The following is a 27,484-nucleotide window of genomic DNA, read 5'->3' as shown; positions in this document are numbered from 1 at the left end:
AGACCCCTTGGATAGAGCTCGCTATACGAGATTTGTAGCTGATACGAATCTGCAGATAATGGCTGAGCTTGACTTTGTGACTTACCTGAAATAAACGCAATGCTCAAAATTTTCATCCTACTAGTGTTAGAGGCTAAAATTCACACAACTTCACCAAAACTGGACACCAGAAAATTGCCCAGTCTGATGAATCTGGATTTCTCCTTAGACTTTCACATGGTGGTTTTATAATTTGGCATAAACATGTAAGTATAGATCCATCAAGCCTTGTACCAATAGTTTAAGCTACAGCTGGTGATGTAATGGTGTGGGGGATATATTACTGGCACACTTTAGGCCCTTTAGTACCAATTGAGCATCATTTAATAACCGGAATCTACCTGAGTATTGTTGCTGACCACGTCCATCCCTTTATGACCAAAGTGTGTTATCGTCTTGAACATAATAAGTTCACTCTACTCAAAAGGCCTCCGCAGTCTCAAGATCTTAATCGAATAGAGCACATCCATGATGTAGTGGAATGGGAGATTCACATTATGGATGTGCAATATGGACTAATCCCAGAGGACCGTTTCCAGGGGATCTTTGAATCTGTGCCCAGAAAAAACTGAGGTGGTTCTGCAGACAAAAGACAGTGCAACCCTAGCGAGGTGTACCTAATAAAGTGTCTACTATAGATATTGGTAAAGGCAGCAGGTCTGGAATAAAATTATGGGAAATCTTTTTCCTGAAAATGCCAGTTAGTAAAAGGAAAGGTTACAAATATGACCTTTTCTGACACTTTTCTGTTTTCGTTGCAGCTGAATTTTGACTTTCAACAGCAATTTACAAACACACTGCTTACATTTCAATTTAATAGCAAATGACACTTAAGAACCAAAGTATAAGAAACAACACAGACGCAAGGCATTAAATTGCACCAAAAACATTTTTTATTCTATAAAAGAAGAAGAAAGGGAGGGGAAAATAATCACAACTGTACAGGGAGAAACTGACTTTTAAACACCATGAGTCACAGTATCAAAAAGCTCACGTTTTCCTCACTGATCTTTACACATTTGTTCTGTACAAATACAAAAAAGAAAAATATTATTAATAATTGTATTATTATAATGATAACTGCATTGCACTGAGTAAATATAGTACTGGCCCATAAGTTACTGCATTCAATAGAAAATACCTAAAAGTTCCAGATTTGCAGAAGATGTGATTCGTGGTGAGTCGAGGCACTCGCGCACAGACGTGACGTCACCCTCAGACACGATCCCGTTACGGTTTCAGCAGGGATAAAACTCTGTCTTTATGGTTCTCTTTTTCACACTCCTGCTTTTATACAAGAACAAAAAGGGGAAAAAGGAAAAAAAAGAGGAATACTGAGGAAAAACAAGCTTGCACGAACCAACAAGAAGCAGGAGATAAATGTACACATGCATCAGTCTCCCTGCCAAAGCTCCAACAACAGCGAAAATATCGTGCCCGGGTTGTCGTCAACAGGCTCGGATGTTAATAACCGACCATCGTCGGTGTGTCTCCAGAGGTTTCAGTGCGTGTGTGAGTTTGTCTCGGGGTGCAAATATACCAACTGAGCTGATCAGTGTGCTTGTAAAGCAAAAGGGCCAATAGCAGTTACTAAATGACACAGAGTACATGTGCTCTGTGGGGTTAACATTCCCAGAAATAAAGGGGGCTTAGCATTCAGGGGGCTTTTTTTTAATGCATTAATCTTTGGGATTTCTGCCTCCGTTACGATATATTTGAGATATATGAGAGGAGAGGTTTCATTCGTGGCGCTAAAAGGAGACAAGAAGCTGTATTTGGAGGTCTTGAGATTTCGCTGGATTTCTACTAAAGAAATCGAGCGTGAACGTTCATCCCCGACCTCGTCCACTAATTAGTCACAAGGATGACATTTAAATGATAAACGAGGTCAGTGCCGAGCAGTTAGTGTGTGTGGTCGAGGAAAGATCAACGATTCCATTCACATACAACAACAAAAATCGAAAGCCATCTCAGAAACCGTCACGAGGCCGATGGAGAGATAAAACTGAATGTGCTGGAAAAACCAGAACCCCATTTCCTGTTAGCACCACAAAGAAACGTCCACGCAGCTCAACTGTAACGACGTGGTGCCAGAAAGCCCCAGAAACAGATAAGGTATACAATATCTGGTCCGATAAAAAGTGAATCTAAGGAGAAGCCACAATCAGCAGCTCTGTGTTTTGTTTTTGTACTTCAATTAGGTATCTTTAACAGAACCTTTTATTTAGTGCAGCAGTTGACTGATCTAACATGAATAATGTTTTTGCTGCTTTAACATCGACTTTAAACAGGAGAAACATATCGACACATTTAAACTGGCTACTGTAAATCTGGGGACTTCCTCTTATTTCCTGTTAACTTATCTGAGCAGAACACACCTGAAGCTGAAGGGGGCAAAAAAAGGGTCTGACCCAAACCAACTGAATCTCACATTTAACTTGACATTTAAAACCAGGTCCAGTACTGGGACATTAAGCTCGGTTGTTATAATGAATCCCTAGTTAGTTGAGTAGGGGGTCGTTTCCCACCCCCACCCCTGCTGGGGCATCTCAACTGTCTCACACGCACTTGACATGCTCACCAACGTCACTATAAGAAAACAAGAAGGCTACTCTCCATGCAACACAAATGTGCACAACACAAGTGGGACCATATAATAGTTTTTTTTAAGAAACTACGAAACAAATGTCTTAGATTGAAAAAAAAAAAAATACACATGATGAAAAACACATTTCATCAAACCAACAGAGGAAGAAGAGAGAGAGAAAAAAAAGATTTTTCACATTATCTAGTCAGTGTTAAAAATAGAAATTCACCCGTTACATTTACTCTGCACTTTGATTATATACATTTATGTACATGGATTTCTCTTAATTATTTGTCATTGTCCTTAATGTCTTTATCAACAGTTTACAAAAGAAAGAAAATTGCAATCAAATGCATATACTCTTCTAGAAAGATGTGCTTAGTAACTTCTTTTTTTTGTTTTTTTAGTTGAAGCAGGGGATGTTAAGAGAAATGGGAACATTGCATTGCTCTGCGCTGCAAAAACATGACAAATAAACCAATAAAATCCTTCCAAACGAGTGACTGAATATCGCTGGGATTCTAAGTAACGCTTCTCCTGATGGGAAATGGAAAGACAGGAACAGATTCCCTCATTTTTAAACCATATTCAGTGACTCGGCTAAGACGGATTCTCTTCTGTTTCTCAGCGCGCAGACCACGCAACGAATCTGCCCTCTTCACGGCATGCGCTCAGCTCACAGCAAGCCTGCATGTCCATCTCATTTATCGCAATGTGAAAAGTCAAGATGTAAAACGTTTTGCTCTCACTTACTAGCTTCTGAAATGATGACAGACGATTCTAAATGGCGAGAACGAATTCGAAGCAAAATGTGTGTTTTTGGGGGGGATTGTTGTTGCTTGAAAAGAGACGAGCCAGGACGAGAAAAGCCTGCTCTGTCCATCACAACCCCAGCTCCCCACTCGCTCATTACCAAGTCTGTTTGAAATTATGGATGTGTTTCCACACCTTAAGTTTTATATACCAACACAGAGTTGTGATCAACAGCGCAGGCCTCTACAAAAACCTGACCTTCCTCTTAGGTTCCTGCAACAACCCTACGTGAGCTGCTTATCAGGAATCCAACTACCAGCTAGTGCTCTACGACTGAGATCAGAACAGCGCTTGGAGCGAGGTCTGCGCTATGTTGCATAATCAAGTTCAGTCCGGATCGGGAGCTGAAAACCAGCCCACTTAAGACATGGACACTGTGGGTAAGGAACCAGGGTGAGGCGGGGGTCGATTCTGCTCCAAAAGAACTCAGTTCGAGACACGATTCATCTGTCAGCATCTACTCACGGCTTTTAACTGAGATTCTCTCACAATTAAAAACACACCGGAGAGAACTGACCCCCACCCTGGTAGAAATGCTAGTGAGGAGAGCGCTTAAGTTTCCCCGTGGTTTAAACCCCAGGCGCCTGGACCCCGACAGCCCAACGCGACGCCCAGTTTCTCCCAGAACCGCCAACAAACGACCTTCACCTCTCCGTTATCAGTCCCGTTGCTCTCATAACGATGCAAGGTTACAAAAACATTTAATTATATTAAAAAGATCAGTCTCAAAAGAGTCTGATGGGTAAAAGCTGGACTTTCTAAAACCATCTGATTTGTTAAAACTTTGAAATGCTTTAGGTTCGTTTTGGTGACACTGTTAAAATAAATGTTAAAATTTCTACAATTTCTTTTTTTTAAAAGTTTTCAAATCTGCTCGTTTTCAGCCAAAAAACCATGCTTGCTTTTCTAGGAAATTTTCTCACCAAATACGGAAACAAATTCTACACATAACACCTTTAATTTCCTGTTTTTAAACTTCAAAAACTAAACAACTGAACTCAAATGAACGCTGTGCCCAGTCGTCGTCTGTCGGCGGTTCTAGTTTTGCCCTTGCAGATTGACTTCGGTTATTAAGGCTCGACGGGCAAGAGGTAAAAGAACAACAAGTGCCCGGAACAACGCACTCATAAAAATCTTAAATTCTTGATTATGTGTTTGTCTCAAAACATGCACACTAACTCACGGACACGCACACACGCACACTCAGAAAAGCTCCCCTATTCCCTGCATGAGAGTTCTACTTGTATTCTCAATCTATTTGTGTCTCCTCTGTCTTTTTCACAGCCTCAGAAAACAACAACAAAAAAAAGATCTGAAAGTTTTTTTTCTTTTTAAATAAAAAAACAAAAGAACAACATTTTGTTTAGAACACCAAAAAAGAAAAGAAAAAAAATGTAGACAGGACTAAAGGCCTTTTTTTGTGTTTTTCTGATAAAACAACAGCGACGACGGCGCAAACAAAGCAAATACTGTTATCCAAGAGGAATCAGAAAGGTGTGTGCGGCGGGGAAGGGGGGCGGGGCGATAACACAACCATGTGATCGATAGATCGATACAATGAAAACAAATGAAGTTTTATGAAGTTCACAGTCTTGTAGCTCCCTGTACCGGGGGAGGGGGCCGGGGGTTTAGGGCAGAAGGAGGCGAATGGCGATGGGAGGGTGGGGCGCAGTGTTTCAGCCTCAGACATGCTGATGCATTTGACGTCACTTCAGCTGCTGTGAATAAAATAAGTGTGCACACACACACACACACACACACACACCGATATGCACAGTTAAGTAAATACCTCATCTAAATTTATGATAACTGAGTTTTGGTTCTTTTACTTTTACAAAGAGAACCAGGAACTAAAGAACTCCAGGAACTGCACTACTCTACGCAACACTGTGAAATCCGAAGACAGTCCAAATATTCAGCATTTGTAAGCAGTTTACCGTCATCCAGGTCGTAGCTACTTAATATTTAATGCGCTACAATGATATCTGGAGCATTTTTTATTAATGCTGAAATGTCCTGTGAAGATGTATTTTATATCGTCATGAGTTGCTGTGGCAAACATCCATTTATAAATGGCCACAGGAAGAGACACCTTCTATGAACATGTGTGCCATTATTAGATGTCCATATGCTGCTTATAAATGCTGAAAGGAGGATGTGAAGTAATCGTTCAAACATGTAGTTATTTACCTGTTATTTGATCAAAACGTCACTCAGTAAGATCACATTTGCCTCAGGCCAATACAACTGGGGTGGAACGAAACTCAAAGTTCTCGAGAACTTGAAAAAACAAACGTTTCCTGGAAAAGCTGTGGCGGGAAGCGGCGTCCTCGGAAGTCTCTTTAGCTTCCAACAATCCTTCAAGAAAATTAATTTTGGAGTCATGTAAATTCCAAACTCAGGATATGAACAAAATAAAAACTGTAAATAAAGGAAAGAGCAGCTGAAGTGACATCTGTGTGAGCCCTCCTCTTCCTCTTTGCCTTTTGGATGGGCTGATGCATGTAATGGATGGATGGAGGCATGAAAGTCCCTGCTGCTGGATGTCCTTCAGTCCATCCTTTCTCTTTCTGAGGAGGCAACATCTTGTGAGTCGGAGGATGGTAGAGAGGACTGCTTTGGGCTGGACGGTAATGATGACAGACACACACGCAGCAAAAAACATCCTGCTGCCACCACCGAACAAACACACAGACACAATTGTCCTATGACTGTGAGATGAAGATGAGGAGGAAGAGGAGGAGGAGGTAAAGTCCTTTTTTTCTGTTTGCAAGGTGGGTTTAAAATCCCGCAGGAGAGCAGAGGGGAAACAGGAAGTATCGTGTGAGGTGTGGGGGCACTGGTACAAGATGTGCTGTGAGGGACTTTTGAGAAATCAAAGGGTCAGAGGTCAGTTTGATAGGGAGCTGGGGGCGTCGGGGGAGGGGAGAGGGAAGAAGGAAGTCAGAGTTCACATCATCACGTGGCGGCGGCGGTGCAGGGAGAGGTGGTCAGACCGGGAGAAGGAGCGGTCGCATTCGGTGCAGCGGAAGGGTTTGATTCCGGTGTGCTTGCGAAAGTGTCGGGTCAGCTCGTCAGAGCGGGCAAAGCGCCAGGTGCAGCCTTCCCAGGTACAGTGGTAGGGCTTCTCTCCTGGAAGAGACGAGGAGAGGAGTTAGCAGGAAGGTCGGGAGGCAGGGAAGGAGGTTAAAAAAGGAAGAGGAGGGTCAGGACGATGGTGGACGAAATTGAGCAAACGATTTATTTACTATGGGTTATTTACTACAATTACTCTACCTAATCATGTCAATCACTGTATGATTGTAGAATACAATTAAGATAAAATCCAGCACAAGAGCTTTAAACAGCCAAATCCTGCTTACCATTCCTGCACACACCTTAACAGTGTCTTACCTCAGGAAACCTGTCTGAAAAAAAATACCACTGGGCATTTTTTCCCTAATCTCCTTCAGATTAGGGGAAAACTACTGTCTGCTGAGTGCAGATAAGACGTGAACTGTGCACTGACAAATGTTGAGCCACCTGAGGTTACATTAAATTCTCTAAAGGGGCCATTTTAATCCTTAAAAATCACCCTGCAGTAATCTGTAAACAATGATTCTGGTCTTCACCTGGAGATGAACTGCTCCTTTCAAAGAACACCTGGACTGCACTGATTTATTTGTGGCGTTGCTGTGATGCGTTTCTAGGGCCAAGCTCACCTGTGTGTATCCTCCTGTGGGCTTTGAGGTGGGAGCTCTTGGTGTAAACTTTTTTGCAGCCTTCGTAGTCGCACATGTGGATCCGCCGCCTCTTGATGTCTGGCGAATCTGGATCGACGGGCTCCAAGTCCATAACCGACCTGAGACACCGAAAGAGGAAAAGGAGCTGATCAATTGAGCCTAATGTTCTGATTCTACTCGATTTAAAAGTTCAGTAGGGCTTGAATAAAACCTTTTTAGAAAGAGATCAGAAGACAAAACGTACAATGAAAACAACTCAGACAAAGTAAAACATCCAGGCTGATCATATGAAACTGTTCTGTTGAGAAATGCTTCTTCTTAACACTGATTTAGCCACCAGGGGGCATCAGAAAGTCACACAGCTCCATTTCAATATTCCTCCACTTCCCTCTAATTGTTTCAAATCATTTCACCTTTAAACTTATTTTTTATTCCATTCTTTCCTTAAATCCACAAAATAAACTCAAAATCAACCCATCTGCTCTCCTCTTTGTCGCCCTTTTCTACCTTTGACTTCTGCCTCTTAAATGATGCTTCAGTTTTACAAGAATCAGCTGTTTGAATTATCATATTCATATTTACAGGCAGTCAAACTTTAAATACATTTGATTGGAAACAAAAAGATAAATAAAATAACACCACTGATGTCCCTCTTTACAAGGAGGTGTGACGGTGAACTGCATTACATAAGCTTGTTTATGCCCCTGCTCTGGGACAGCCCTGCCCTGCAACACACACACACACACACGCACACACACACACACATATATATACACACACACAGAGAAAATCACAAATAATCTTCCTTAAACCACTTTAAAAGACACAAAATCCACAAAAAACACTTGCTTTTGTACTCTGAAACACACACTTTCTCTCTCTCACACCCACACACACTCACACCCACACACACACACACACATACACTAGATAAGGGCGCTGAGCAAACTGTCAACGCCCACACCCTGAATTTCAGTTACAGTCAGGCAGCCTCGCCCACTAGGTGTGGCAGGAGCTACGTCCTGATTCTCTAATAAACACAGTCTTCAGCGCCACACCACCCTTTACCCTGCGATATAAAACAATCTTTCACGTGTCCACGCTTTCCTCAGGAGTGCTAAATGTCCTAATTTATGTGTAGTGTCTACAGAGCGCTCGCGACGCACACATGCGCCCGCCTGTCTTCCTGTGTTACAGTCTGGCCGTCTGCAGTGTGTTCTGTTGTACAGAGGGTTATATAAGGTTATATAAGCATTCAGTCATGGCAGCGCTGCAGTAATGTAATTAGTCAGGAGCCTGCAGGCAAGGGAGGTGACCCCCACACAGAGAAAGAATTTCCCATAAACCCTGCTGTGCATTAGAGTCCCTCTTGCTGACCCTGCTGAGTCCTATTATCAGCAGTCATCACACATGGATTTATGCCCTTCCGACAGTTTTACAGACATCTGATTTACAGTTGGGGTCTCCAGGGGTGGAAAAAAAATGCTTTTCTGGCACAATTTTTTTCTGCTGCAGTACTTCAACTTGCCACCAGGAGATCAAGACTTATGCTGGTTTTGAAGATCTATGTTGCTGCCCATTTGAGTAACCCTTTGTCTTTGCAAAGAGAGGCTATGGAGAGTCACTTGCATGGAGCCAACAATCTAGCTTCACAATTCACTACAAAGAACTTCTTTGTCTGTTATGACTTCTACTTTCATCGCAGTGTCAGGCTACAGAAAAGAACCATCGAGATCACAAATCTAAAATATTTATCCTTGTACCAAACATCTGATACTGCCCCCTAGTGACACCTTACAATAAAGAACTGGGTCTGCAACAGTCTGCACACCAGGTTTTCTGTCTTGTATTTCAGTCATTTTATAAAGGTGTGAAACCACAATAAACTTTATTTATTATGCAACTTATAACTTGCACAGGCAACGTGATGAAGAGCCGAAGAGACCGTGCAGGAAGGAGGTTGGGGTGGACGGATAGGTCAAAAAAAGAAACCCACTGGATTTTAACATACGAGATAACCATTTCCTGTTCTAAACTGAAACTATGGCCATTAAATAACATTGCAATATGCTCTACTTCCTGTCTCAAGTACAAGCTCTCCACTCGCTAGAGGAGAACTCAGGGCTTTAACTGGCTTACTGTTAAAGACAAAATGTTGGCTGCACTCTTAAGCGTACTGTCAGGCTCCCTGAGCTACCTGCATCTTCCTGTCAATGCATCACATTTTAATTGCTGCTTATATCCAGTTTCGTCTCCTTAATTGCTCATTTTTGTGGTTATCAGCTTATAAAACTTTATATCTGGACCATATAATCATTCATACTGGGCTCTGAGCATTTCCAAATAATGGGGCACCAGGGTGACTGTGCCTGAAGACCTGAAGAGATGCATTCAACATTTCATGAATGCATGTCTTTCATTTTTTTATATTTATTGATTGCACGTAAAATTTTACAGGTGTGGCTAAATACATTGTGCTTGATGCGTCCATCTGCATCGAAGACTCACCCCGCATCAAGGCTCTGGGCGCTGATGGAGGGCGATCCAGACTCTGTACCGCTCTCTGCATCGCTTTCACTTTGATATTCCACTGGAGATGTTGAACCTGGCTTGATCCGAACTGTGGGGAGGAAAGGATGAAAGCAAGATGGGTGTAAGAGTGAATAGAAGGACACAGAGTGGTAGAAACAGATGAAGGAAAATTGTGGGGGCATGGAATTGAGAGGGAGGAGGGAAAAAAAGAAGATGGGGGTGGGGGGTGGAAACGGAGAGAATAGAACAGCAGGGGGTTAATAACTTCTTAACAGCAATGTCTGGTTTCCAGCAACTTAGCAAGACAAAAGCTTGCTCCAAGTGTGTGTGTGTGTGTGTGTGTGTGTGTGTGTGTGTGTGTGTGTGTGTGTGTGTGTGTGTGGGTAGGTGTGGTCTGCATGGCTGCAAAATGGATCAAATCTGAGGCCAAACCCCACGCTGGATTCCTCCGCATGTCTGCTTGTTTCTACATCTTTCTCAAAATGCCTGTTTTAGCCTCCAGTTTCTATTAAAAGAAGCATCTTCCAGTTGTTGTCTTTTTCCTTCTTTGCTTTTCTTCAGTTTCAACAACCTTTTACAATGTCACAGCAGGAGGAAGATGATGTGAACAGCTGTTAATGGGAAGAAAAAAAAGCTGAACTCACAGACAATGCTAATTAGCAATTAAGTGAAAGACAAATCTCCCAGAGCTATCGGAAAGCTTCGGCGCGCGTCCTCGAGGATTGGCAAGCTGTTAGAAATTCTCACAAAAGGAAGGAAGACGTTTAGATTTTAAACCGAAGGTCCTGCTTTTGAATTCTTGATTACGGAGAGTTAACCGCTCTCAAGACATTTCCAGCTGCTCGTTTGGCTCTGGAAGTGTAAATTCATGTCCTCATCAGCTAATATGTAAAGGGAGGATGGCCTCGGCACAACACCACATCAGAAAAGTCATCATATAAAAGGAGATTATTGCAGTTTCTTGTTATCTGATATGTTAGTTTCATGGCCTAAAAAGAAAAAAAAGCTTTAAAAGAGACCAGATGGTACCTAAACGCCACCAGACTGGACACAGAGAACTTTATATATCTATGATTTTGATTTTTAATGCACCTTCAATGAAATCAGGCCGGGTCGATTAATTGTTAGATCTCAAAGTGCCCCCCCTTCTCCTCCTCCTCCTCCATGTGCAGGAATGTGGCAGCCACACTGTTCAAAGTCCACCCAGCCCAGAGAGAGCAAGAAGGGGTGGGGTGGTTGGAAGGGTGACGCAAGGAATTTGGGTGGAGTGTGTATATATATCTGTATGAGTGTGTGTGTGTGTGAGTGTGTGGCAGTGGTGGTGTGGGGAGGGTCATGCACCAAAAAAGAAAAAAAAAAAAAAGTGGTGCTCTTTGTCTCTGGAGACAATTAAGCCACCCCCACCCTCCTCCCACCACTGCAGCCGTCCTCTTTCAAAGGCAGAACGACCCATCTCCTCTCCTTTTGACCCTCCTCGTGCTTCCTCATCCGACCCCACCCCCCCACCTCTCCGCCTCACCTTGCTGCCTTTCGCCGTGCGCCCACCTATCTAGCCTCCTTCTCCTTTTCCTCCCACTCGACGACTCTGCGCGTGAGCTGCGAATGTCAGCTGTCTGCTGCTCGTTCGCGTCGCAGGGAGGAAAAAAAAAAGAAATCCAAGTTCCCGTGTTGTCTGCTCGCTCCCCTCGTCATGCTCACAACTACGCTCTTTGTTTCCTCTCAGCGCGGGGATGTGAAACGTACACAGAAAACAGGTTTATAAATGAGCTACGAGAACTGGCCGACAACCTTCAGTTATCCACTCGCACGCTCACTTGATTGATGACTTTAGATTGTTTAGAGGATGTTTTGAGCAGTGAACAAACTGTTAACTGGAAACTGCTCCATCAACACCCTCAAAGCAGGGATTAGAATGAGAGAGAGCCTTTTTGGCCCATATTGGCTTCTCTTCATCAGCTCCCTGTTAAATCCAGAGTTCAATTTACACATATCTCCTTCTACTCACATATAAGGTCCTGAATGATCAGGCTTATCTTAGAGACCTCATAGTACCACATCGCCCTAATAGAGCACTTTGTTCTCAGACTGCAGGTTTACTTGTAGTTCCTAGGAAAAGTAGAATGGGATGCAGAGCCTTCAACTTCCAGGCCCCTCCTCTGCTACGGCTGTTATAGTTAGGGCTGGATCAGGTAACCCCGAATCCTGCCTTAGTTACGCTGTAATAAGCATTGAATGCAGGAACTGCTCCCATGATGCATTGAGTGTTCCTTCTCCACTAACCTTTTTCACTTGCTATGCGTTTATACACCACTTTGCATTTGTGCAAGCACTCACAGGGGGTCATGTGACTGTTGGGCTTTTCTCTGTATTATTGTAGGGTCTTTAGGTTGTTGTAACAATATTTTTTGGCAATGAAACTTATACTCTTGAAAAGACCATTTATTTCTCCTTAAATGGTGTCACATTTGTAAAGAACATGTATTTGTGGGTTGAGCAGCAGAGTTGAGAGTATGTGGGTTGCATCTATAAAAAACGTGCCAAATCTTCTCTGCCATTCCCAAACGGCTTAATCTGTGGCCAACACAACCACACTGGCTGACTTGCGGCAATGCTAGTTGAAGAAAAGGATGTATGAGCGCAACTCACATACTCAACTTTGCTGCTCAACCCACGAATGCATTTTCATTTCAAATGTGAGACCATTTATACAGATATGAACGGCTTTCCAACGATCTAAGATTTATTGTCAAGAAGCTCTGTTACAACAAAGAATTAATAGACCAACCACAAATATCTCTACCTTTCTTACTACCAACATTTGAGGTCATTTCTAGTTTAAAGTCCATCATATTGTGTGGATTACACAGTCCTCAGTGTCACCTCAGTATCTTGCATCTTAACCTGTCGTTAAAGTGCTTTTGCTCCTTTACTGAAGCCAAATGAAAAGTACAATCAAATCACAAAATAAAACTCTGACCCCAGGCAGACATACAGATCACCAGGTTAAGTAACTTCACCGCAGCATCACTGTTAGGTGTGGCAACCAGGGCAGCACTGCAGAAACAAGCCTGATCTGAAGTTAATTTTCAGTACCAAAAGACTGCAACTCAACATGAAACATGATGTTATGTCAGCACATTACTCACTGACAGGAATCCCAATCGTAAACAGATAGGAAATGAGTTATGGAGAGGTGGGCAGTTTATTTGGAGAGAAAGAGAGCCTTCATAATGACTAATTAGTTTGACCTACTGGCACGCGGCATGTGCACTGAATTTACATCATTTTCCAAGAGGTTAGGATTTATGCGCCCAGTTATCGCGGTTTTTAAAGGACAAAGAATCAAAGAAAAAGGATATCAGATATTGTGCTGCCACCAAACCAGCAGCTTTGTTACAGTGGCAGGAAAAATTACAAAAGGGCTTGTTATTACTTCACTGAATTCTGTTCTACTTGATCTAATAGAAAGGTAATAAAGGAGCAGGGGTGGACTGAAATAATACTTCTCCAACCCCAAACCCCTTAGGCTAACCCTATATCTCATTTTTGGGGGGGCTGTCGCAATATTAGAATTTCTCTACCAGTTTAAAAGAAGTTTAAACAAAGACTGTTTGAAAAAAACAACCAAAAAAAAAAGAAAAATGTTATCAGTAAGGTGCATCTTGTCTCTTCTTGGCAAATGAATTTAGCTCAAAATAGGAATAAAGGCAGATGTAGAGAGAGTCAGTATCAGAACCAAAACAACTATCACAGTTACCTTCAATAGCAGTAAGCATACATATGACAGCCCTCAGGCTGGAATTTCAAATATAGATACAGCCTGAGTTTTTGAAGTTTGCTGTGTGCAGCATCAAAAACTCCCCACGAAGACACTAAACAGGACGTAAAAATCAACAGAGCTAGGCACGTAAATACAAAACAACAAAACCACATCTTTTAACCAGAGGAGGAGATACAAAGCGAGTCACACCTTTTCAAATGACTCGTTACTTTTGAGCATCAAGCAAAGAGAAAAACATTCATTGAACTTTAACTTTTTTACTCTCCGCCTCTCTCCTCCAGCCCTGTGATCCCCGTCCACTACACAACAACAGCTTTATGTGCGTAGCAAGTAAACAATGCGTGCCTTAGCAGAGCGACAGTAGGATACGTGTTTGATGGATGCTGTGACGAGAGCATAGAGTCTACAGGCAAAGCTTACAAAGCGTGGACTCTGAGAGGTGTGTCGGCTCATTTATGCTTTTATAATAATCACCCGACTAAATGCATGTGTTTGGACTGTGGAAGGAAGCCAGAGTACTCGAAGAAAACCCAAACCCCCGATCAGATCGGATTCAAACCCAGGACCTTCTTGCTATCAGTCAACAGCACTAACCACTCTGATACCGTGCCACAATACTTCCCTAAATTAGTATTATGTTCATAAAGAAAACTATTTCCCGTCTACTGTGCAATAATATTGTGCAAGTCAGCACAATGTGACCTGTAATTATGTAACATACTGTATGTATGGAGGATCAAAGCTGCCAAAATCAAACATAAACAAAAACGATAACTGTTCAATATATTAAATAAAAGTAAATGATTAAAAATAATGTAACTATACTGGTAAGCACTGATTTGTTTATTAAAAGTAACCCAAGTTGTTGTGTAGAATTCATTTTTTTTGTACACATTTTTATTTATGTTATATCATCATTTCTATCTGTACTTTCTTTCTCGTTCCTCTACGAGTTTGCGCTTCAGTACGCAAACGAGCGAGCAGCCATTCGGCGTGCCTCGTGTTTAACTTTCTGCCTGTTGCTTGACTGACGCCGCAAATAATAAACAAAGTAGTTGCCTTCAGTCATGAAACTGCTGCTGCTGCAGACGCGAGGTGCTTCGTGCAAACATAAACAAACACAGAGATTAGAACAAAGATAAATAAATAAAAAAATGCTGATTAAACGCTAATTAAAAAATAAACATCAATCTTATCTCACTGCTTTTAACATTGCTAGAGCATTTACGGCCATATTACTTAATGTATTGAGTATTTTGTATTTTCTAAAAGGGGTTTGAGACAAAGTGGGAAGAGGTCAAAAACGTTAATCAAAACACAAACACACAACAGCTCCTGGCATGGATGAGTAACAGTCTGAGAGCATCTTCAGGCCAGTCTGTGCGCTGCAGACTCTTCTGAGATTCACCGCCTGCCTCGTTTACATTCCTCAGTCGAGACTGTGTTGTTGTGAATCAGAGTCCAGGTGAACTCTGCCGACTTTGCCCAGGGACTCGACAGCAGTTTGTTAAAGGGGCAGAGGTCTATTTTGCCTGCTTGCCTGGGCAAATGTCGAGCATCCCGTCGTGTGGACACAGGGATTGAAGGACATTTGCTGTTGTTTAGTGAACACCAACAGGAACACTTGGGAGGTTAAGACATTGCTGACTAATAAGAGTCCAGACAAATGCTAAGTAGTCAGCTTGTACATGACTATTTTAGCACACGTGGGGCATTCTTGGCTCTTTACATTACAGAATATGAGAAAATCAGCTGCTCAGAGGCTCGCTGAAGAATTTTAGCCATTTCTCTGCAACATATGTAACAATTCTCTCTGCAGTTTTCCACATTTAGGCGACGGCATCAATCATCTGGCACATATGGAGAATTTTCAAAATGACAAATATAGACAGGCAGACAGAAGGCAAATCTAACATATCACCAACCACAAACAGACACCAGCTCCTTTGGGAGAAACGCTGTGTTCCACTGAGACTGAGATCCCCACCCCACCTCCATAAATGACAGTTTAAGCAGCGGTGACAGAACCATGCAACGCCAGGCGTGACAGTCAAAAGAGGAAGACTGACATTAAAGAGGAGAGGTCTACCGCTCATCTCAAATTACAAGTATTTTCATAACAGATATTGCTTTTGCGACACATTAAATAAACATTCGTGGTGCCACGTTCCTTCTTAACATCCTGTTTCAACATGGCACATTAAAGAAAGAAAGAGGTTCTAAAATGCTCTGTCACTGCAGCGTAAAACACCTTCCTACCCCCGTTTAAACGCATGATTTAGTCTGCTTCTCATAACAGCCAAAATGCAAAACTAGCAATAGAATTATTGCAGTTTTTGCATTTTTTAAATTTCCTTTCACTTACTTGGTGAAGGGATGATAAAAAAATAGGTATGATCCTTATCTTAAGTCTGAAGGTGGAGGGATGTAAATCAAGATGGCAAGTCAACATGGTGGCTCTACAAAGCAGTGCCTGCTCCTTTGTATTCTTAAAGGTTTCATTCTAGGTTTCTGAGACTGCACCTTTAAATAATATCCTGGATTCAGAGGTTATTTGTGCAGTTTCATGTAAGAAATCAACCTTTGCTTCATGATTGTACAACTCCTTAAAAAACAAACGAAAAAAACAACAACATAAGACTCTTAGAGCCAGTAGAATACAATGGTCAATATTTAGCATGGTGCTAAAGTTAAGTATGCAAAGCCAAGTTTTATTTTAATATTAAGAAAGATGATGTCATGTTTCTTTTGCAAGAGCAAGAAAACAAAATCTCCAAGATTGCACCGAACCTGTGTTAGATCAACACGGGCAACGCAGGCTGGTTATTGCCTCATGTTGAATTACATCACTGGCTCCTGACTGGTTAGACCAACCAGTCTATCCAATCCAAGAACTGTCAATATGGGGTTTAAAAAAGAAGCCTAACCAAAAACTGCAGTTCCTCTAATGTCCACTTGAGCTTGTCTCCAAAACGGAGTGAACTCCCCTTGACTCCAGCCTACAGGTTTAAGTTTGGTTTCTATTCCTCATCCAGCTGCACTTTTGAATGTATATATCGTTTTAAGGCGCGACTTTAATGCAGTGGAAATGCATGTTGCAGTGATTGCAGATGCACCTTGCTAACTAAGCCAAACGACAAGTGCAAACATTAGCGAACTCTTCAGGTTTACCCTGTCAGCTGAAATTATCACACAGAGCTGTCCACAAATCAATGAGCAAGCTCATGTTGGCTGACATGCTGTATTTATAAACCCTGTGATCTCATAAAGTACAAAGTCTGGATATTTAGGCAACTGAAGACAGAAACTGGTCTAAATGAAACAGACAATGTGACACTCTTGTTGCTAAAAGCAGAAGCTATACTGCACTGGTGTCACCCCCTTGGAGCTCATGACTGTACACTCACCAGATCCTTCAGAGCGCCCATCACTGCCTATCAGCGGCACCGTAATGGCTGCTGTGGCGACACCGTCAGTAGGCATGGTGGTGTAGACAACAGGCAGCGACTGCACCACCACAGGGATGGTCTGCAGCTGGCCCACCTTGCTGGGCATGGTCACTGAGGGGATTGTATGGATAACGTGGAGAATCTGCTGGCCTCCAGCGCCCTGCGTGGCTAAGATGGATCCTGGAGAGAGGACCTGGAGAGAAAAGAAGCGATGAAAATGAGTGGCTGTATCTCTAACGCGCTTTACACTTCTAAATCCACAGGAGGGAGTTTATAGTTACCATGGAGCCTATCGATTGTACTGCAGAGGGGACAGGTGTGGCTGGCAGGCTGGGCTGGGTCACAGCGCTGCTGGGAGCTGGGTTGACTGTGGTGCTCGTTGTCGAAGCGGAGCGAGGTTTGTTGAGCGAAAGGTCAACGGGCTCAGTCTGGTCTTCGGTCGGGCTCGGATGAGGCGAGGAGGGCTCTGTCTTGCACTCCTTCTTCACCTTCAGGTCTGTTGGCTGTGAGCAGTCATCACCTATATCTGCCTGCTAGAGAGAACACGGTGGACAAGAAGATATAAGAAAAGGTTAGAAAGAAAAAGGACAAAGCAATAACTCAACTTCAGCAAACTAAAGTTGACTGGTTTTATTCCAGATTTTACTCTAAACCTGGCAACTTATATCTTCAACATAATTAGATTTTTATTCTCAAAGGGGAGCAATCTGATATATTAATTAGAAGCCGTAATCATAGTTATGTGTAGCATGCCAAAATAAAAAAAAATGCTAATGCATGCTGGTTTATTGTTTAAAAAGTCAGCAGGAGCCAAACAACCCCCAGTAATGAACACAACAGCAGAGGAAACAGTAGTTAAACAGGGACCTATTATTACACACACTGATACAATGGTAGATGCTCATTCACAAAAAAACTGTTCAATTTCTTTGTTTGGGGCAAAAATCAGAAACAAGTAGCTTAAGAGCCTGAAAGAGAGAACTGAGGCGGTTGCTGCATCAAGGCCCATTATGAGATTATTGGAGATTTTCCTGAATCGAATCATGCAAAGCTACTCTACTAGAGTCCATGCAAATACAGCCCTGGTCATGAATACAGCAGGTGACCTTGAATCTTTGCATTGCTCTCTGCTTTGCAGTCACTCTGTATGTCACATGGTCATGGCAAAGAACACCATTAATGCATATATTTGTAAGCAGGTGCAAAATAAGGTGTAAAATAGTAGTAAAACAATTCATTCTTCCACCCAAACGCAATGCCAGGATCATACTAGGAAATATGATGGTACAGGCTTTTATCACAGGCTTGATACATAACGAATGATGCTGAGACTCGTGGGTAATGTAGTAGTCAGACACATCAGCCATAGGAGAAGACTTTAAAATATAATTAAAAGAAAATTATGGAATGAAAGATGCTTCTGCAACCTCCTCAACCCTTTGGGCATACATCTTTCATGGCCTGACCTCATTCTTCAGTGAATGAAGTCAGACAAAGATTGGTTAAGGTTTGCTTTGAGAAATGCTCCATGCAAAGGAAAATGCTTTCTTATAACAGGCATTGTGGTTTTTCATATTGTCCCTTTGCCTCTACAGCAAGCCAGGACTCAGCTGCCATGCAGCTCGAAAGCACAGGGAACAATGGCTGCAGTGTGGTACACTGGGTGGGGGGGCGGAGGAGAAAGTGAGGGAGACAGCAGAGAGTGAAGGGCTGCATGGGTACAGAGAGAGACTGGTACTGTGAGAGGGAGAGAGTTAAAAAAAAAAGAAAAAGAAAGACACAGGAAGAGTGAAAGAGACACGGGAGAAGTGGAGCGAGAGGGAGCAGCAGCGAGCCTCCAGTCCGGGAGTTGGCCTCCGTCCAGTTCAGCTGAGCACAGTTTGGCTCTGGGTGAGGAGGAGAGGGTGGAGACTCTGCTACGCCCTTTTATCGGGTCACACAGTTCAGCTGGAGGCTGTGGCGGTGGCATCGGCACAATTATGAGTGGTAAACAACTTTCCCCTGTCGGTGAGCGTCATGTCAAAGCCAGTGTTACAACAGAGCAAACCTGTTGTTCTGCTTTTTCCCCTTTTTTCAGCATTACAGGACACGATAAGATTTAAAATAGATTAGCGTCTTGATTTTTGTTTGTAGATACGATTTGCAATGATTAATCCACATCAACGCTCACCTTCTACACTGTGGGTCTAATGCAGTGGGCTTTGTCTTTAAAGTTGAACAGGCAAAAAAGAAAAAAAGAAAACAAAGTAATGAGCTAGGAAAGGAAAGGAAAGGAAAGGAAAGGAAAGGAAAGGAAAGGAAAGGAAAGGAAAGGAACATACCGCACCTGCGGGAAACTCGGCTTAGGTGAGGAGGGATTTAAGGAGCACTTTATAGGCAAATAGGAAAAAGAAAGGAGAGAGAAGATGAGAAGGTAGGACAAAAAAAAAAAAGAGGAGATGGGCGAAGAAGAGAAGCTGGGCTGTAACGTGATTATACTGAGACGGTCTTTAAAAAAAGGGGAAAAAAACTGAAAAGAAAATGAAGTGTGAAAGAAGTGAGGGAGTGGGTGAGGCACAGAACGAGACAGGAGAAAGAGAGAGAAAGAGAGTGGGTGGGAAAGGCCAAGCGTTGCCATGGAAACTGGGAGCCATCAGCTGACTCCATGTTTTTCCACTCGTTCCCCACCCACCACCAACTCCCTTCCATTTCCCTCCCGGTCCACTCGTCTTTCCATCGCTTCAACCCCGCCTCTCCTTCCCTCCTTTCTTTTCGCTCTCTCTATCACGACCACACCCCTTTCACCTTTCTCTCTCTCTCTCTCTGTCTGTCACATCCCTCCTCTCCCTCCAGCATCTCTCGCTCTTTACATCAACCACACCCTTGTTTTTTTTCCCCACCTCACCCTTTCATCCCTCACTGGCTTCATTTCTACCCACTCGCTCCGTTTTTCTTTTTTTTTTTTCCTTCTTCTTCTTTTCGATTTTCCTCTCCTCTCCACTTTTCCTCTTTTCACGGCTGCTCAGATTAAACCCACAACTCTGTGCGAAATCCTCAAAAGAAGAGACTGAAAGGCTGAAGTCCAATATAAAAAAAGGAGAGAAAAAGACAGAAAAAGAAAATAAAACCCCCTCTGGATGCCCGCGAGCTCTGTGATCTCAGAGGAAGGGAGATGGAAGGGAAGAAAGAGGGGCCACAAAGGAAGAAACACTTTCTATGAAGACAGAGTGATTAGCTTAAGAGCGAGGATGTAAAAGAGCTCTTTCCTCACAATTTTAATATCCTGCTCTGCGTCAAAGCAGTGGCTTTGTTTCCCCCAATAAATGTCCTTGATTAAATTTATAAACTATTCTCCTATTTAAAAGTTTTTAAGCCACATTTTTCCATCAGCTTTCGTTTAAGCTGTTGGTGTTTTAATGTTCTTACTATAAAAGTCTCAAAAATGATCTTTTAATCCTCGGGTCAGAAACTGACATTCAGTTGCAGAGAATGCATATTATCGATGATAACATAGCCAGGTTTGGTTTCATAATATAGAATCGGTATATTACAGTATGGATCAATAACCCAGTAGTATTTTAAAATACCATTAATGCTTTGTAAAAAGTGAAGATGAGCTGATAGACTTTTAAAAACAGGAAATCTGAAGGACATCATTTCTGCAAGTCAGGATTGCAGGACAGTTTTTCTAAAATGTCTGAAGCCCGGCTTTAAAAAAAAGGAATGAACAGCAGAAACAGTTTCTGTTTGGACACTGGCACAATTTGAGCTCCGTGAGCCACCACGAAAGATTTGTAAGGTATCAATTAAGCCGAAAGTGAACACCTCACTTTCAGCTTAAACTCAAAACTCAAAACCAGGATCGAAATAAAATGTTAATGTTTATAACTGCGTGCAGGAAATGCCCTTCTGCCTGGAGTCTTCCTTCCCTCCCTCAGTAATGCTCCACTCGACTGAGATCAGGAGATTTACTAACGATCATCTTCCTTCATAAACTTTCGGGCTGCTAAAATCTATTGCGACGGCTGCCAAATTACAAACACCCTGCGACTGTCCGAATATTTCCAGAATTACTTGCATGTAAATATGAATAAATGATGGCTTAAAGAATCTAGGCAAGCTTCCTCTCAATCTCTGCACGAGGTCGTTAAAATGACACGATGGCAACAATCTGCAATCCTTTAAAAAGTGAACCCAACGTGTCAGAACGATACAGGGATAAACCTTCGCTGTTGCAGTGGAGCTCCGTCCCCCCCACCCCACACACACACCCTACACTTCTCAGTTCATCTGCTCCATCATAAAATGGGTCACACAGTGTTCGCCTTGCAATTAATTCATGTGATCTCTAACTTGAATGAAAGTAGGGAGCAGCTGTAGTGGTGAGGAAGCCCGGCAGAGAGAAGAAGATGTAAAATGTCCAGAGGACTTTAATCCCAGTCAGCTTCATACAGATCAAATAATGAGCGATTTACAGCTGCAGTGCAGCTCAGCTATAAGTAACCTCATGTGCTCGGAGAGGACACTGTGTGGCGATATTTCTGAGTACATTAAGCAGGGAATTTTTTCCCAACTCGATCACATGAAAAGCACTTTCTGGCTGTCTAACAAAGGGTTAACAGGTGACGCTAAACATGAGAGGTAGACTCCTGACAGGCTGATCATGCTCGACTGTCAGCAGCCACATAATTTATTGATGTCAGGTTACATGACAAGTGGGGTAAACTGTGACAGCCCCCGATAACAAAGTCACACTAAGAAGCGGCTTACTCTCTAAAAAACCGCCTCTGATACAGAGAGCACATCGTCGCTGAAAGTCACTGTTTTTGCTCCAATTTTATACTCTGGAGAGTTTTTAAGTAGTTTGCAAGTAGTATCAAATATTGGTATCAGCTATCTTGTTGATTGGTGTCAGCTTATCAGAAAATAATAACCCGGTATTAAGTGGTTGATATTCATCAGTTATGTTATGCTTGTTAAAGGTTGAAAGAAAATGTTGCCAACAGCTGACGTTAAAACTTGTTTTTTATACTAAAGCTGTCTCACCTGACAGAAAAAGGGGAATTAACTGAAACTCAATAAACAAAAAAATATGTACAGGTATCAGCAACAACTGTCAGGCTAAATATTACTTTATATCACAGACTGTATATAAAGGATGTCTGAATAGTAAAGTTACCTTGAATCTGATTCTTTCTAATAGCCAGTAGTGTGAAACTAAGTGCAGAAGAAAGCCCATCTATAAAACTGTCTACAAGAAAATGGTCCTCGGGTCGCTGATCTGTGGCCTCAGTAAACACGTTCCTGATGAGTTTATGGTCACGAGTTGTAGTTTCAAGTCGTATTTATTACAACGCAATGTTCATTTTTGAGTTACGGTCCCCATTAGAGTCAAAAAGGATGATAAGGCGGCCGTTTGCTTTACAGCAGGCCCACTTTGTGATTTACAAGCGCTATCACATTGGAGTCAGAGCCCCTTGGTTTTTCAGTCAAATCCACCCTGATTTACCTGTGATGTCACAGTAGCTGCTTACATCTTTTCTATACAGTTTATGCTTTAAACACTAGTATCAGTATCGGCTTACAAAGACTTTAAGTTCCCGGGTTGTTGTGGAAAATCTTATTTTCCAAATGGTGAAAAAGGAGACCGATGGTGACTTTGTAACACTACCCGTGCTGCACCTGCGCTGGTCATCGGTGGGGAACATGATCTGCTGTGGTGAAAAGAAAACAACAGAACACACAGAGCACACACAGAGGGAAAGAAACAACAAAGCTAGCTCCTCCGAGGCCTCCAAGTCTGATGTTTAAATGTTGCTTTTTTTCTAACAGGAAGAAATCAATAGGTCCCGAGGTGAGACAGACACACGGTGACTGTTTATATACGAGCGGAGAGAACGGAGGACGGAGATGGAAATGGAGGAAAAAGAGAAGGAGCGAGCAGAAATTAAGTAAGAGGCATATCTGGCGTGGATTTGTTGTGATTTCCAGAGCCTGTGTGTACAGAATTTATATGTTTAGGCACTTGCAGACAGCTATTTCCATTTGTGTGTGTTTGCACACTTGAGTAGATGAAGTGTGAAGTCAGATATGGACATGGAGAGAATAAACAACAGCTGGGGAAGACATTAACCACAGGCACAGCCCTGCAGCTCCACCCCTTAAATCCTTACCCACCCAGTGCAACACCAAGTGCCCCCACCCTGGATTAAAGCACGCTCCCTTCTGCTTCTCTCTTTCTGCTTCACCCACCTGTTAGCAGGCTGATACTAGCACAGCTCAGTCTTAGCCACAGTCAGTGTTGACTCTCAGTCTAATGTTACCTATTAGGAGTTGCCAGTGTTGATATCCTGGGCGCTTAGTGACTTGTTCACCTCATACACCTACACAGGACAGCCTGCCTATAAAGCTCGCAGCACAGCTGTGCATAAATGTGCACAGCAAGAAAAATCCAACTTCAGACATGCTCACAGTGTAAACCATGACACCTCGCAGCTTTTTGGGTAAGGAGTAAATCATAAAAGGAAATGTGTGAAGGTGATCAGAGGAACCCAATTAAAAGCCACAATGACTAATTATGCATCTGTTGCAAACAGCATTCCTCTTATAATTAATGCTGCTATTGTATGTGATTTTGCCATGTGTAGGCATAATAAGCTGGTCTTTCTGCTACAGCTGTTGTAAATAAAGCCTCAGAAGTATCATTAGCATTCTACGAGCTTCCCAATTAACAGGTGCTTCAGTACAAAGATTCAGGTTCATCAAGTCATATCTCAAGCAACAGAAAATGCAAAGTTTGCATCTCTGATCGAAAACAATCAGACATGAAGAAAAAGTATACTACACAATACTGTGGCATATTAAACAGATCTATGCATAAGAATGTCCAGAATCTGCTGTTTGTAGACTAAATAATTTAGGCCTCAGTCACACAGGCTTACAGACCTGTTGGCAACCACTTGGCAACCACCAGCTGCAAGGGAAATTCTCCAACCAGTTGAGAGTGGTTGCTGGCAGGCCTAGAGACCGGTCAGTAGCTCCTTGGCTGCTATTGAAAAGTGTGAACTCCTCAGCTGGTTGGCAACTGGTTGTTAGAGGCTGCTGGCAGTTGCTAGTTTGAAAACTGGTTGCAAAGAGGTAGAGTTGCTATGATTGCAACAGGTAGTTTCACGTAGTTTGCCCGGAAGATGCCGACTTCTGCAAACACTTTGAAATGAAGTGAAATTAAGCAAATGGTGTTTGCAGACTAGTTGGCATCTTCCATGCAAACTGCAGGCATCTGCAGCAATGACAGAATTGGCACAGCACCCTTTTTGCAATCAATTTCACCTGATGATGGCCACCAGCAACTTCCAATAAGTTGGGGAATGCATATTTGACAGGAGGTAGCCAGGGTCGTTGCCAACCAGTCTAGGCCTGTGAGAATGAGGCCTTATGTGGAGCAGAAGAGAGACTGGAATGCAGTCTTGAAACTGTTAAGTTATTGTCTAACATTGATAAAGCTTTTTCAAATTTGATTTGCATTCATAATCTCTGATTTAAGAAAGTCTTGAACCAGAAATTCATTATATGCTACCGAGAGGCTCAGAAATATTAGCTGTTGTCCACAGAGGATAAGTTATCGACCAGACAGCTCATTCAGAATAAAATATAAAGTGAAAAGTAAAATATCTCTTTTACCCATATATTGTCATTTCTGGATGTTCATAATAACCTTGTTTCCATTATTTTTGAGTATTTCGTATGAATTAATAAACCGTTCCTCTGAAAACCGCTTTAGTGGAAAGCAGCCAAAAGTGTTCAGTGGCTGTAGCTGTGAAGCAAATGCATGTGCTGCTATCACGGTGCATACCTTTGCTTTAACTTCCAAAGAAGTGTTTACATAACTGGACTTGTTCAAAACCTGTCTGATTGTGCGTGCAGGAACGCCCAAAAATGTCTTTCTAGCAACCTCTCCCCGCGTCTTCACAATAACAGTAGAGACTTTCATCATACGTCATCACATGTCATCATATGCGGACAGTTTTTATAGCCTTTACCAATAATACCTGCTTTGTGATTCGCTTTAGTTTTCCAAGTTTCCAACAAGGTTCTCTGTGACTGCAAGAATGTGCCTGAACCAGGTGTGTAAGACACGTTACAGAGATATAAAACCTGACCAGTTCAGCGGAGTCTGACAGAGTTCATGGCCTCCTGACGCCTCGCTATCACTGATATCGCTACAGCGTTTTTCTTTGAAAGTCAGTAAAGAAAGCATGCCATCTTCTTATGTCACAATCAATATGTTGCAATCGCTACAAACAGAACATCATTACTAAAAATCATTTTGAGCAGCTTAAGCTCAGGAGGTTGGTGGTTCAATCCCTGGCTGTTTCAATCTGCTTGTCAAAGTATCCTTGAGCAAGATGCGTCCATTGTGAGACAGACTCAGCTGAGGGTGGGAAAACATCAATTTGTCTGTTTATTTTACTCAAGAATCCAAAACCGAGTCAAGTCCACGACCCATCCAACACTTCTACATCATCACTTTCACAAACGGAAAATCTCAAACATTATTGCCTCTCTTGTTTCAGCGGCGAAGACGCTGGCACCCGTAGCGCCTCGGCTTAACTCTGGGAAACAGTCTGTTTATACTGGAAACAGGTGAATATATTTTGCTCTGCTGACGCCGCCGCTTTTTACCCCCCTGCCCCCCCTCGCGAGTTTAAATAACATCTGAGTTTGATGTGAAAATATGCGCATCTACAAGCACATTAAAACAATTATCATGTCTCACCCTTCTCTCTGACAGCCAGGCTTTTCACCCCCCCTTCGTCCTCCAGCGGCCGTTCAGAGCAGCGATCAACACTTTCAGCTTCAGACAACCCGTCATGCAAACTATGCCTACGTGAAGCATAACCTACCCTGAAGGCTTGTCACCTAAAGAAGAAGCATAACAAATTGACAGCAGCGAGATGAGAAACAAGCAGCTTGACCCAGGGCAAGCAGCCTGAGCCTCTGATGTATCTACTATTAATTATACAGGCACTTGCACGCGACAGCCACCTGACACGTCAAAAATTACTTCTACATGTCCACAAGATGTCATTAATTACACCAGCACAAGGGGGGATGTTGTTGAACTAGTGCTAATGACGACAGAGTAATTTAAGAAATCGGCACCGCCTGCATTACTGAAACGATGTCATTACCTCATCAAGCGTCGCCTTTAGTTTTAGACGTCTGCTGGCTACTCTTTAATCCCAGAGGCACATGCAAAGTATTAAGTTATACATGTGTGAGAGTCTGCTTGGAACAATTTGGGCAAAATTAAACGTTGTGCATGTCGCCCTGGTTGAGGCGGCCTACCAGCGGCCTGAAGTTGGGGCGTGCGTTTCATGTCAGACACATAATTTAAAGACTCGGCTCAAGCTGGAGAGGGTACTCCTGATACAAAAATGCTACTGCAGTCCAACACAGGGTTAAAGTTGCAGTAGCCCATTTCAAATGGACAAATTATAGTAACTGTCAGGGTCACACCTTACTTCTTGGACTCTTCTATTCATTATCCTGGGCCTTCTTGCACCAGTGGATCCGTGCATGATGTCTGATACAAGCTCCGCTCACTTTAAGCCAACTTGCTTCTAATTAGCTGAGTGTCACAAACAGAAGGTTTGAACAGCAGCTGGTTGGAGTTGCTGTGGCGTTCACACGGGCAGAGGCCGGCAGTGGATGGGCTCAGAGTTAAACTTATCTTAACTTTAAAGTTAAAACTGGTCACAGCTCTTTTCCTTAAGGGCAGGTTTTAACACCTGAGGATAAATCAAAGACGTGGATTGACGACCATACGAATGATTTCCGGGTTTAAGCAGAGACCACCCTCACTAACTTGTGATGCAAACCCAGTCATTTTGTACTATAAGCAGGCCTGAAATGTTTCTGAACTGAGTGACTACTCAAACGAACAACAAACAATAGTTTGCTGATACTAAAAATCTGACCTCAACTTAGTCTGAGAAGGAAAAAAATCTGTGGTTATTTCATATTAATCACTTTTGTCCCATGCTGCTTTACCTTTTCTAGTAGACTAAGAGGCAGTATCTTAACTGTTTATCGATGCAGACATGTAAAAAAATTAAAATGTGGCTGCTGCTGCTCCTGTAACTCACAGGAAAGCTGAACGCCCTCCGACGACCTCGCCAGGATGTGTTGCGATTTGACGCACAGACAACATGATTTACTGCGACTGTACTGAACCCCAGCCAATCCACTTAATGACCTACATGTTTCCAGATGACTTTAGAATAACATAGAGCTTCCTCTCCCAGTCATGTATTTGCTTCCCGGAAGCTCCGCACTGTAGGAAGTGGCCTGCCAACAATGACATCATCATCCTGCACCAGCAGAGGTGACTGCATCTGCACAAAACTGCAACCCCCCCTCTTCCTCTCTCTCGCTCTCTGCATCCCAAATTGTGAATGTGCTGTCCTTTGAATGGACTGAATGCTCCAACATAGATGCACACACACATATAATATCCCTCACACACACACACAAACACATAATGATTGCTAACTAACTCATGCTAGCAAAGCCCTGCTGG

General features: G+C 42.7%; 1 protein-coding gene and 1 long non-coding RNA gene across 5 annotated transcripts in view; one reads left to right on the top strand and one right to left on the bottom strand.

The window, feature by feature from the left end:
- Window positions 1–909: 909 nt before the first annotated feature.
- klf8 (Kruppel-like factor 8) overlaps window positions 910–27,484 on the bottom strand; it is an 85,174-nt gene continuing 58,599 nt past the window's right edge. Inside the window, exons 3-8 of one of the 4 annotated variants that reach the window (XR_005614678.1) lie at window positions 17,205–17,456; window positions 16,882–17,116; window positions 9,670–9,781; window positions 7,141–7,280; window positions 5,630–6,571; window positions 910–5,157 (exon numbers count right to left, since the gene is read on the bottom strand). Coding sequence is in view for 3 of the 4 variants with exons in the window: in XM_039618786.1 (XP_039474720.1) it covers window positions 6,390–6,571; window positions 7,141–7,280; window positions 9,670–9,781; window positions 16,882–17,116; window positions 17,205–17,456; window positions 22,488–22,610 (1,044 nt within the window). In the remaining variant the exon portion in view is untranslated. Of the gene's footprint in view, window positions 6,572–7,140; window positions 7,281–9,669; window positions 9,782–16,881; window positions 17,117–17,204; window positions 17,457–22,487; window positions 22,633–27,484 lie in introns of those variants that run through there. The other 3 variants (XM_039618786.1, XM_031750367.2, XM_031750368.2) reach the window with 3 other exon arrangements.
- On the top strand, window positions 22,742–26,355 carry LOC120442362. Its single transcript, XR_005614679.1, has 3 exons — window positions 22,742–22,853; window positions 25,476–25,545; window positions 25,694–26,355. It is a non-coding gene; the product is annotated as an uncharacterized LOC120442362 (long non-coding RNA).

Source organism: Oreochromis aureus, linkage group 10 (assembly GCF_013358895.1).
Source record: "Oreochromis aureus strain Israel breed Guangdong linkage group 10, ZZ_aureus, whole genome shotgun sequence".
NCBI lineage: Eukaryota > Metazoa > Chordata > Actinopteri > Cichliformes > Cichlidae > Oreochromis > Oreochromis aureus.
The sequence above is the reverse complement of the archived record's forward strand: the minus strand, read 5'-3'. Positions and strand labels throughout refer to the sequence as shown.